Here is a 13,352-nt window from a genome sequence, read left to right on the forward strand (position 1 = left end):
GCATTACAGAATTTTATGATGGTCTCTTTTTGTACTTTGGGCCAAATGTTTTGCCAATTGTACCGCGGACAGCTTGAAATTTGTGTATTTTATTTTCAATATCAGAGATAAAACCAAAACTTATAGCACAGCCTAAATAAGAGATTTCGGAGACTTGTTCTAAAACTGAATTAGGCCTATCAAAAACATTTTTGGCTGATTGTATATTTTCCTCAGAATGTCATTATTTTAGTTTTCTTGCTAGAAATTTTAAAGTTGTACTTCTTGCAAATTGAGTTCAGCTGGTATACTGACCTTTGGAGAACATCTTCAGTCTTTCAAACAGTAACGATGTCATCAGTAAACAAAAGTACTTTCAGATATTCCTCATTCATTAGTTTAATTCTTTTGTTTACTTTTAATTTCCATTTGTGAAAAACAAAGTCAATGTAAATATTAAAGAGGGTAGGTTGTAATCCACATCCTTGTCTAACACATTGGTTAATAATTATTTCTTATTATCGAATCCCACCAGTGTTTATTACAATGTGTGTAGTTTAGTAAAAACTTTTCATTCTCTATTAGGTGATAAGCATATTTACATTCAGACAATCTTCCACATAGGCTGTCACCATGATCAAAAGCCTTCTCAAGGCTGACAAAGGCCTCATGGGTTTCTATACCAATAATGTTTTTTGAATTACAAGCACACTGTCTGTGCTTGAATGACTTGGTCTAAATCCATCTTGTTATTCAGAAATAATAGCTTTTGTGATATTCTTTATGAGGTTATTGATTATCTTTGAGTACAGTTTGTGGCCAGTTTTTAGATGACTTATGCCATGATAATTTTTACAGTCATTATACTTCCCTTTTTAGAAGAGACATTATATTTCCCTTTTTAGAAGAGAGAGATTACTTATGCTGTATACCAAGGGTCTGGGATCTTGCAGTTCATCAAACATTCATTCATTAATTGTAGAAGTTTTTCGTCAATTGGTAACCCTTCATATCTAATTAATTCTGCATATATTCCATCTATACCAGTAGCTTTTCTGTTATTCCTGCCTTTCAAAGCTTTTGTACTTGCTGCATAGCAACTGGATCTATTGTTTCATTGTACATACTTTGTCTAGTGCCATCTGTATACACTGCAAGTCTGTATAACAAGTTCTAACATGCTAACGAATGAGTCCCAAGACTCTTGGTGAGCTTTGTGCATTATCTGTTTTGTTGCATTCCTTTTTATTTTGTATGTTCCCCAGCTCTCTGATGTTTTTGTCTGCAGAAACTTCAAACAACCTATTTGTTTTTCTTTAATGGCTTCTTTAATTTCTATGTTCCAAATTCTGACTCATTTTTTTCCCATTTGGTTTGTTCTGATCGCCAAGTGCTTCTGACGCTGCTTCAATATACAGGCTCTGATATTATTCCATTCTATATTGATGTCTCAATTGATTGGTAGTGAAGTAAGCTTTTCTTGTAGCCTTCACTGATAATGTTTCCTAATGCTAAACTACAACAGAAAATGTTTCTGAGCAGCTGATGTTGTGACTTCTTTTGGAGTTTCTTTGTTTTCTTTCAATTTGATAGTAGCCATATCTTACTGCCTAAAACAAAGTGGTCACTACCTATGTCGCTTCCTTTATAAACACATATACCTTGGATAAGATTCTTCATTTTATCATTAGTTAGTATATAATCAATCACAAAGCTTAATCCTTGTGAATGTCTTTCTTTCTGTAAAATGTGTTAGTAATTTGAAAATTACTGAAGAAGGCAAGCTGGCGTAATTCCAGTGCATTACTATTAAGAGTCTTTTCTCCAAATAGTCCAACTATTCCTGGTATACACTGATCAGCCAGAACCTTACAACCACTTATCTAATAGCTGGTATGTCCACCTTTGACACAGATAACAGCAGTGATGTGTCAGGGCTTGGAAGCAATGAGGCCTTGGTATGTCGCCTAAGGGAGCTGGCACCACTTCTGCATGCACGCACGCACACACACACACACACACACACACACACACACACACGTCACCTTCTTCCCATACATGCAGGGAAGGAGGGCGATGAGCTCTGATGCCATGTTCAATCACATCCCAGGTGTGTTCCATCGGGTTCTGATCTGGCGCCAGGGGCCAGCACATCAATTGGAGCTCGCCTCTGTGTTCCTAGAACCACTCCATCACACTCCTGACCTTGTGACATGGTACATCATCTTTCTGAAAAATGCCACTGCCATCGGGAAACACAATTGTTATGAAGGCCATCACAGTGCCTTGCACGAGTTCCATTGGACCCATGGATGCCCATGTTAATGTTCCCCAGAGCAAGACTGAGCCACTGCCAGCTTGTCTCCATCCCACAGTACAGGTGTCAAGGAGCTGTTCCCTGGAAGATGACACATTCACATCCTCCCACGAGCATGATGATGAAGGTATTGGGATTTATCAGACCATGCACCACTGCCACTGCACCAACAACCAGTGTCGATGGTCACAAGCCCATTTCAGTCATAGATTCCTATGTTTTGGTGTTAACACTGGTAGATGTAAGGGTCATCTGCTGTGGCAGCCCACTGTTAGAAGTGATTGGTAAACTGTGTTCATACACACAGTTCACCGTCTGTCCTGTTTTACCAGTATGCTCGGCATACAACGTTCGACATCTTTTGATGAGGGGCGATTGCGAAACCCCAAGACGCCTGGATGTGGTTTCACTTTGGTTTCACCACGTGTTGAAGACACTCACCACAGCACTCTTCGAACATCCAACAAGTCATGCAGTTTCCGAAATGCTCGTGCTGAGCCTCTGTGCCATTACAGTCTGCCATTGGTCGAACTCAGACAGATCGCACACCTTCCCCATTCTACACACAGACAACACGCTCACAGATACTACATGCTTGGTGCATGTGTCTGACTAGCAGTCATTCCTCACCAGATGATGCTGCTATCGCCTGATGGGTTTATACTGATAGTAGGTCCGAGGTCATAATGTTCTGGCTGATCGGTGTAGGTAGATATCCTACTCTTGCATTAAAATCACCAGTCATGACAACATAGTCTGTTTTGTTGATTTTGTTCACTTCTTTCTGAATGATCATCATATGATTCATACAAGTAAAGTTATAGAGACCCTGAACGCAAATTAGTATATGCATTTTGTGACATATACAGTGGTTGCTTTTATAGATTCAAAATCAGAAATCTTGCTTATTTTACCATATAAATTCTACCTGGAAGTACCACTTGTGCAATTTCGTCCTTGCCAGACTAATACCAGAAAATACAATTTATACTGAATGCAATGAGGGTCAAAATGATTTTAATTCCTCAGAAGTGTGTGTGTTCTGAAATGAATTTTCTTGACGAATAACGAGTGAACACCGAACAAAAATTCTAAAGATGATTTTGCCGCCTGTAGCCAACATTCAATCACGTGAGCTTTCTAGCAAAGGGAATACATCTGTTCGTCATCACTGATTTTGTCCAAATTTATGGTACATGCGGACTTGGGCAGGAATGAAAAGTGATGGGAGTGGGAGCTCCAGATGGCCAAGCGTCTACAAAAAATAGCTTTTCTGGAACAGGATGGGCGAGGCAAGATCTTAGTTTCTAGGCAGCAGTTGGTGCAGCGGAAAGAGTACAAAATAGTAATCTGAGGATTGTGAGGACGTGTCCCCATGTGGAAACACTTCTTATTTTCAATTTTTACATTACCTACAGTGTAAATAAACTGAAGTAATGCTAAACATATTGTACTTATTAATATTCTTATAAAACATGTGAAAAAGAAAGACAACAGAAAATTTGGGATTATAGAAAAAATTCCAGGAAGATTAAGGTGTATACAAGAACAAGTAAGCATGGTCCCCTAGTAAGTATGTCTCACAGAATAGGTCAAGTACCAAGCAGTCAACCTTTATTTTCCAATTTTCCAAATGTAAATCAGACAGCATCATTCTGGAAATGAAAATATCAGAGATGAAGTTCAAGTATGTCACAGAATACTCATCTGTTACGAGTGCTCAATCACAATCTTCCATGAATATGAAACTTCAAATTTTATCATGTATATTTTCAGTTTCTCTAGATAAATCTGCCAGCATGTGAAAAAACGGCAGTTTTGAACAGCCTACCATAAGATTAACAAGCATTCAAATTACTTTACAATGAGATGATCACATATGACACATCATATTAAATGCACTACTCCAATTTGAGTAAGAATATTGCAATAAATTACGATGCAGTTACTTCATAAAGAAACTGAAAAGTTACTGCATGACAGGATTACATACAGTGATTTAATCATGGCCAGCTGTTATGTACAATTACTAGACTAACCTTATTTTGCTGAATGAGATGAAAATCCTTCCCATATGTGCGCAGCCCATTTTCAAAATTACGGCATTCTTCTTCTGACCACAAGCTCATTGTATCAGCAGGTGGGAGAGCATTCATACGCCGTCTTCGCAAGGCCTCCTCTACATTATAACCACATTGCAGCAGTAGATACAGGGCTTGTTCATCATCACGGGTATGTGCTCCTGTTGGGATAGCACTCACTCCTGCACCCAGGGAAGGCTCTTGGGCACGTACCAGGAAATCTTCCACCTCCGATTCCTTCAGTGCATTTGGCTCCCAGAGTAGTTTATCTTCATTTTCATATGGCAAGGCGTCATCATACTTGCACAAGCCCTCAGGAATACCTGCCTATTTATATAGCAAATTTTACTATATTGGCTACTGCATCCTCCAATATTTTATAATATCAATACCAATCAAACTACAGAAAATAGAGATTACAAAAACTATTTACACTGTCATTCATTAGTTGAAACACATTAGATGGAAAACTACTTCATAGTTAGGAACTTCATTGTCGATGGCTAAAATGTCAATATTAGTATCATAAGATTTATTTATAATAATAAGTTTAAAATGTGGGGGCTGGTGGCAAAGAACAGCCAATCTGAAGAAACTCCTCTGTAAATAATACACTGTAGTAAATTAACTTCCATAATTTTTATTGTGTGTTCATCTTTGGTATTTAATTATATTATACAAAAGACATTCCAAAAATAAGTTTTGTCATTGTTTTTGCAAGAGAATATGGTACACCAGATGACACAAACAAATACCATAAGAATCCACACCCATTACTGATTCAATGGCGGAAGGGACTTCAGCAGAAGAGAAAAGATGCAAGTGCAGAGAATTGAAGAAGAGAGAGGGTAGTAGCTGACCAACATGCCTGAGATTATTCAAGTACACATCACAATGGCATGTGGAAGTGTACTGAAAACATCAATGGAAGTGCATGCTGTTATCTGGTACATATGGGCACGTGGGGCTATTGTGTCTGTCATCCACGAACACCTACAGACCGGGCACAGTGAAGAGTTCATGTCTGATGACATGGTTGGTTGCTGGCGTAGTGTATTCAGAGAAGGAAGATGGAGTGGTGAGGATGAAGGTTGAAGTTAGTATCCCCCAACATCCACGAATGAAAACAACATTGCTAGGGTATAGGGCATGAAGTTAGTGGACAGGCTCATAACAGTGTCAGACACTGTATCCACACTGCATACTGACTCTGACGTGCTCCGCGGTGTGTTGGTGTACCGAAAAGTGGCTGTAAGTTGGGTGCCATGAAACTTGATTCCAGACCACAAGAGTGCGAGAATGGGACCAGTCTCGATCACTCAATGCGGTGCACACAAGAGGGAAATGAGTTCCTGTTTAGAGTCATCACAAGTGATGATGAGACACCTGTGCACCACTTAATCCCAGAATCCATGGTTGCCTCAATGTCTTTCAAGCATCCCAGTTCATTATTGAGGAAAAGAATCAAATGAGGGAGGGATCATAAGGCTACTGTGGCACACTCACCAAACACAGATTAGCAGCATTCGACGAAAGACACCAGTGGTCTCGAGTGAAACTGATGTGCAAACCACATGCAGCAAGACTCATAGGAAAAGATTCAGTACTTCAAGTGGGAGAGATTGGATCACTTGGCCTACAACCCTGATATTGCCCCATCATACTTTCACCTCTTCCTTGCATTGAAAGCTGCACAATTAGGATGTCACTTTCAAACAAATGTGGAGGTGGGTGAAAAATAGACAGCAAGTATTGTGAAAAGAAAGTGGTAAAGTATACAATAAAAATTCAACAGTCACAATTTCAATCCCTGGTCAGTCCTAGGATCTTTATCTGTCACTTATCACTTCTTTCACATATGGAAATGTTTCTTAACATGAAAAATGCCCAGTTGCGCTCTGATTCTGAGTCCACATTAAACTAAGAGTCCTACTAAGTGTGACTAGTTCAAAGGATGGAGGAAGGCAAGTAGAACCACACCTATACTTTGTTCATCATAAGAATAAACCTGATGTAAACAAACATAAGTGCGATGACTGGTCAGCAACCGCAACTCTAGTACACTGGTGTTGTTCCACTCTTGGAAGTAGGTCCAACTTATGCATCAGACATCTTATTACTAGGACATTGTAAATGAAACTTTAAGACAATCCGATGTACTAACAGCCATTGACATTTTTCTTAATCATACTTTAGTTACGTAATTTTTACTTATAAATTGTGTACAGTCACAGCCTCCGTAAACACTACTCGTGCTCTGATTGTCTTGCTATTAATATGTTCTGTGAAAATGGATGACACTGCTTCCTGCTGCGTAGTGAAACATGGGCGCAGAACACCGTTAATGGCAAGAAACAAGTTGTACTTAATGTTTTTCACAACCGTAAAGGGAAAAATCAGCTCTGACTTTTTCGAGAAAGACCATGCAATAAACAGAACATGATAATCAAATTAAATGTGTGGCGTAATCAGCAGCTTTGTAGAATGATACTTGTGTGTACTTTCAGGCAGAAGTTCCAATCTCATTGTCTATAATTTTTTCTGATTTGAGTACCTAGATCATTTAAATATGGGCTTCATCAAATATATGTTAATTAACTCCTACTTAATTACTATTTTTCAAGAAAAATGCATGTCTTCTACTTTCTAATTACGTATCGCATGAAAAATTCTGGTTTTCATTGCAGATATAAATTCTTAAGTATGGATATCTTACAAAAGATTGCTGAAGTGAAGAAAACATTACACAATCAAATTTTTTTGGAGAAAAATCAAATACTCTTTATTTGAATACACACTTTGTTTTGTAGGAGACACAAGCAAAAGTGATAAATGTTGTAGAAATACAGAAAACAATAATTTTCACGGCATCAAGCACACTGTACATATGCCGCATTTTTACAGTTGTCACTGTACAATTACTACCTGAATGAAATAGAACTGATCTAGAGCCATGTTAAGGGATTTTCTGCGAGAAATTACAAGACATTTAAGGTGCCAAATGTATTGGAACTAATGTACGAAGCTTTGTAACACATCACTGCTGAACAATAGTGAAATGTAGAATAGCAGGTCATAAAAGAGGAGTGGAAATGTGGATTTTTTTGGTTGCTTAGTATTCTGTTGCTGATTGCCTCTTTCTCATTGTAGCAGTACTCAAACATATTCCTCGGGAGTCATATATGGAAGGAGTTCAGAGATTACCAGACGACTGATTGAAACACCCTCAGTGGCTTCAGTGCTTAACTAGATGGGAAATCAGCAGTGTGCTCTTACACCACGCGTAGCTCGTGCAGAAAAATTACCCTTGTTAAACTCAGAAATTTTCATCACTCTTGTTTTTAATTACACTACTACGTTAATCAAAAGAGAGAGCATGCTATCTTTTCCGTCAGGTCGCCTAAGAAGCGTGTCGCCTGAGTTTTGCCAAATATAATTTCCTTCTGATTAAAAATTAAATGACATTCAAAACTATATTGTTCTCTGCTCATCTCTTTCCACATCTTTACTGCAACTGTTCACATCACTGCAGTTTAGTTGGATTATTGCCTGGCCAGTGCCATCCAAGTTAAATGCACCAGTAAGCTGTTGGCATGTACCATCGCTGAGTCAAAGAATACATAGTGTATTGTTTACATGAGGTTTATTTTTATGACAAATAGTAAAGCACTGTGGTACTCAAACCAGCTTTCAGGTTGATGACAGCTTCAGTCCTTTTCCCCCGTTTTCTTTACTATAAAATAAATCATACATAAGCAATGTTGACATTTTAGCAATTAAAAACAAACATCTTGAGTTTCAAGCGAGCTCCAAAGCATCAAGCGTACTTGATAGTGGAGTTTTATAGCAGCAAGTAATCGTAACAAATGAAATTCACAATAATTTGTATGATGTCCTAAAATTGTATTATTTTAAGGGTTATATTTGATGAATCAATGCTGAATAAATTGGCCTCAGGAGCCTGAGACTGTGGTCATGCATATGTGTGTGTATGTATGTATGTGTATATGTACAGGCGTGGACAAAACGAGCGAGACGCCTCGCCTTTTCGTTATGCTGATCCGCACAGCTTTAAAGTCTGCTACACAGCACAACAGGCAAGGCGACGGTGCTACCAACATACTATGGAAGATCGTCCAGCTGATTTGCTGAGATATCTAGCACTGGCGAAACTCGCGCTTCGAAGACGCCACAGCATTGTCTGCCACCACTTCGTGGGAAACGAAATACCTCAAGTTAAAGCCAATGTGTTGTATTCGCATATCTGTGACTATGACTTGGATCTAAAGTGTGGTTATGGATAGTACCTACGATCAGATTGCGAATCTAACATCATGAACGAAAACAAGGGGAAACGAGTTAGGCGTCCTTCCTCTTCCATAACATCAAATATATTTTAGTCATTCTTTCTTAAATGAACTGCGCAGAAACTTTTTAGTAACACCAGATGATATTAACACCTTGCCGGCGCGGGTTATCCGTGCGCTCAACGGCGTCATATCGGGGACCACGCGGCTCCTTGCGCCGTCAGTTCGAATCCTTCCCCGGGCATTGATGTGTGTTAGGTTAGGTAGGTTGAAGTAGTTCTAGATCTAGGGGACTGATGGCCTAAGCAGTTTGGTGGCATAGTTCTTAGAGCCATTTTTTGACCTTTTGCGTAAATTTTCTTTACATAAACGGCCGTATCTTTAGATCGCGTTGACATAGCTCACATTTTTACACCACCAAGAGACCGTATACCGTAGGAAGAGCGATACATTTCCGCTTATTATGTCCACCTTTACTCGAGGAAAAAGCGGTTTTAGGGGTTGGCTAGACAGATAGACGGTCAAGAAAGTGAGACTAGTAGGGTTCCATTTTTACCCATTTATGTGACGAAATCCTAGCAACGAAAATAGTTACCATAGTTACTGAAGATGAGGGCAACATAATAATTTCACCCACTCTTTATTCGAAATGTTCCAGTTGCAATCGATACATCTGCATATTAATCGTAGCTACGCTTTCGATCCAAATCACGTTTACAGGAATGCAAATAAAATCCATTTGCTTATACACATGGTAATTCAGATCCCACTATTAATACCACTGCGTTTTCGATGTGTGAGCATTCCCATTGCTAGCTACCTTAAGGAATACATCGGTTAATGAACGTTTTCTGGTTGTGGCACGTCTAATGGTGAATTCAAAACATTGTAGAATACGTTTGGCATTTACGTCGCCGTTTATTTCCTGGGGTGGCGCAGAATTATCCTACAAAATTTACTCGCTAATAACAGTTTTTTGTTATGTCGATAAACATCCCGGATGATTGTCACATAAGCGGTGACATAAAGATAGACAATTCATGTTTTTGAGTCCAGAAAGCTCTATGCAACAGAAACTACAGATCATTTTGCCATTTTCATCGCGAAATTTCCGGCTTATTCATGTCTGGGGTAATAATAGAGGGCTGTTTGTCTGAGTTGTCTGCTAGCGTAGTGAAAAGTGTTTGCTACTGCAAGGGAAGTGGAGGTCTGGTTTGTTTTCAGTTCTAACCTCGATGGAGGCAGGTAGCCTATCAGTAAAGGAATTTTAAGAAATTCTCGCACCCCCAATACGTTTTATTGCTACCTTTATTCGGTATCGGCGCCCAGTGGATGTCGATATGAAACTCTTGTAGAATTTCATACTTGTTAATGGCTACTTTTTCCGCTTCTGTCAATAATTGAATTGACATAAGTGTGGCACTGAATGATTTTTAACTGAATTTCGTTATGAATCTTCACGCATTGCTAAATTTGCACACTTTCATGGTAGTTCAGCAACGGCAATCCAGTATGACTGGTCTGAACGTTGACACAGACCATTTCGCGGCCGAATGCACATAATATTTTGCTAATTCGTAACGATCTGGGATACTTTGTCTTACTAAAACAGTTATGTTATCTCGATAAGCTGAAATTCATTTTTATTAGTTCAGTTGATACTAATTAGCATTTCTTCTTTCATTTATATCTTATATTTAGGTGTCGTAGTTAACACACTAATCACCATTAATATGGTCTTACACATGATTGAAAACAGTCTGACAAATTTCGGATAGTTTTTAAATTTCACTTCTGTGCATAGTATGTTGGTAGCACTTCGTCGCCTTGCCTGTTATGCTGTGTAGCAGACTTTAAAGCTCTGTGGATCAGCATAACGAAAAGGCGAGGGGTCTCGCTCGTTTTGTCCACGACTGTACTTGTGTGTGTGTGTGTGTGTGTGTGTGTGTGTAGCAACTATCCTTTTCTTAAAATTCTTACATATTATTATTATTACACATATATCTCCACAAAAATACATTTAGCCAGGAGATTTTTTAAATATTCTGTTACACTATTGCCAAAAACAAAGATGAAGAACAATGCTGCAGTGCGAGAGTATTCTGAGATGCTTTTAACCTGCTTTTCAATGAGAATGGATATCCCATACATGGAGAGACCTCTGAATTAACCCAGATGGTTTGTACTCATGAATGCTGAGATGAAACACTCTGGCTAAAGCCTTCATGTTACACAACTTCCATTTTTCTCTATTTAAAGACAACTATCATATGCAGGATGCTAATATTCAACCAACACAATACTAGAATGATTCTCATGAATGGTAAATTAATTTTCCTGCAAATTGGGCAAAATGCTTTTTGAGAACTCATCCATAATCATATTAGTCCATCCCAGACTGTATTACACAGGGTGAAGGACGTTGACAATGAGGTCATTAAAGACTGAAAACTTTTCCCAACATTCACCACATCAATTTAGGGAACACAGAACAAATGAGTAAGTACACAAAATAACACACAAGAAAGATAACATAACAGATTAAATAGAATACAGACAACTTGTGTGGTTTGGTCACTTAATGAGAACGGGACAAAAATACACTCCTGGAAATGGAAAAAAGAACACATTGAGACCGGTGTGTCAGACCCACCATACTTGCTCCGGACACTGCGAGAGGGCTGTACAAGCAATGATCACACGCACGGCACAGCGGACACACCAGGAACCGCGGTGTTGGCCGTCGAATGGCGCTAGCTGCGCAGCATTTGTGCACCGCCGCCGTCAGTGTCAGCCAGTTTGCCGTGGCATACGGAGCTCCATCGCAGTCTTTAACACTGGTAGCATGCCGCGACAGCGTGGACGTGAACCGTATGTGCAGTTGACGGACTTTGAGCGAGGGCGTATAGTGGGCATGCGGGAGGCCGGGTGGACGTACCGCCGAATTGCTCAACACGTGGGGCGTGAGGTCTCCACAGTACATCGATGTTGTCGCCAGTGGTCGGCGGAAGGTGCACGTGCCCGTCGACCTGGGACCGGACCGCAGCGACGCACGGATGCACGCCAAGACCGTAGGATCCTACGCAGTGCCGTAGGGGACCGCACTGCCACTTCCCAGCAAATTAGGGACACTGTTGCTCCTGGGGTATCGGCGAGGACCATTCGCAACCGTCTCCATGAAGCTGGGCTACGGTCCCGCACACCGTTAGGCCGTCTTCCGCTCACGCCCCAACATCGTGCAGCCCGCCTCCAGTGGTGTCGCGACAGGCGTGAATGGAGGGACGAATGGAGACGTGTCGTCTTCAGCGGTGAGAGTCGCTTCTGCCTTGGTGCCAATGATGGTCGTATGCGTGTTTGTCGCCGTGCAGGTGAGCGCCACAATCCGGACTGCATACGACCGAGGCACACAGGGCCAACACCCGGCATCATGGTGTGGGGAGCGATCTCCTACACTGGCCGTACACCACTGGTGATCGTCGAGGGGACACTGAATAGTGCACAGTACATCCAAACCGTCATCGAACCCATCGTTCTACCATTCCTAGACCGGCAAGGGAACTTGCTGTTCCAACAGGACAATGCACGTCCGCATGTATCCCGTGCCACCCAACGTGCTCTAGAAGGTGTAAGTCAACTACCCTGGCCAGCAAGATCACCGGATCTGTCCCCCATTGAGCATGTTTGGGACTGGATGAAGCGTTGTCTCACGCGGTCTGCACGTCCAGCACGAACGCTGGTCCAACTGAGGCGCCAGGTGGAAATGGCATGGCAAGCCGTTCCACAGGACTACATCCAGCATCTCTACGATCGTCTCCATGGGAGAATAGCAGCCTGCATTGCTGCGAAAGGTGGATATACACTGTACTAGTGCCGAGATTGTGCATGCTCTGTTGCCTGTGTCTATGTGCCTGTGGTTCTGTCAGTGTGATCATGTGATGTATCTGACCCCAGGAATGTGTCAATAAAGTTTCCCCTTCCTGGGACAATGAATTCACGGTGTTCTTATTTCAATTTCCAGGAGTGTATGTTGAGAATCTCAAGGAAACAGGTGACTAATGTCGACCTTATGTTTGCAATTCTGTTTTGATCATTTGCGTCTCGTGATTCATCAGACAATGGGCCAATGAGTGAACATTAACTTGTTATCAGACATCAGGATAACTAACTTTGCTTGTTAGGAAATATTCTGAATCTACATCAGTACTTCACTAAGTACATGGCAAAGGGTTTTCCCAAAGTACCAGTTTTTACATCTTCTTTCTACTCGATCCACAAATGCAGTGTGGGAAGAAACGATTGCTTAAATGTGTCTGTATACCTGTCGTTAGTCCTACTCTTGTCTTCGCAAACCTTAAGGGAGAGATACATGTGTAAAATAGCACATTTGTAGATTCCTCAAGTAAAGATGATGCATGAAACTTGTAACCAGGCTTTCACAAGATAGTTTACATCTTTCTGTTGTGGGATGTTGGCACATATCAATAGCATATGATCTCTCTTTGGTCTGTGAAGCTCTGGAGATTCCCTGGTGCTGTGTTCAGATGGGGAGTGAGGAGGTTGTTAAATGGCAATAGGGCAAGCGAGAAGCTGGGAAGGTGAGGCGTGGCTGGTGGGTCAAGGGATATGACCGGGAGCAAGTGGTACGCTCAGCGACTTTCTCGAGCAGTG

General features: G+C 40.8%; 1 protein-coding gene across 4 annotated transcripts in view; it reads right to left on the minus strand.

Moving 5' to 3' along the window:
• LOC124612308 (mesoderm induction early response protein 1) overlaps window positions 1–13,352 on the minus strand; it is a 204,232-nt gene that overhangs the window by 19,668 nt on the left and 171,212 nt on the right. For all 4 annotated transcript variants that reach the window (XM_047140430.1, XM_047140428.1, XM_047140431.1 and 1 more), the window contains one exon: window positions 4,336–4,704. In XM_047140430.1, the coding sequence (XP_046996386.1) occupies window positions 4,336–4,704 (369 nt within the window). The remainder of the gene's footprint in view (window positions 1–4,335; window positions 4,705–13,352) is intronic.

The sequence above is a fragment of the Schistocerca americana genome, chromosome 4 (assembly GCF_021461395.2).
Source record: "Schistocerca americana isolate TAMUIC-IGC-003095 chromosome 4, iqSchAmer2.1, whole genome shotgun sequence".
In the NCBI taxonomy this organism is placed as follows: domain Eukaryota; kingdom Metazoa; phylum Arthropoda; class Insecta; order Orthoptera; family Acrididae; genus Schistocerca; species Schistocerca americana.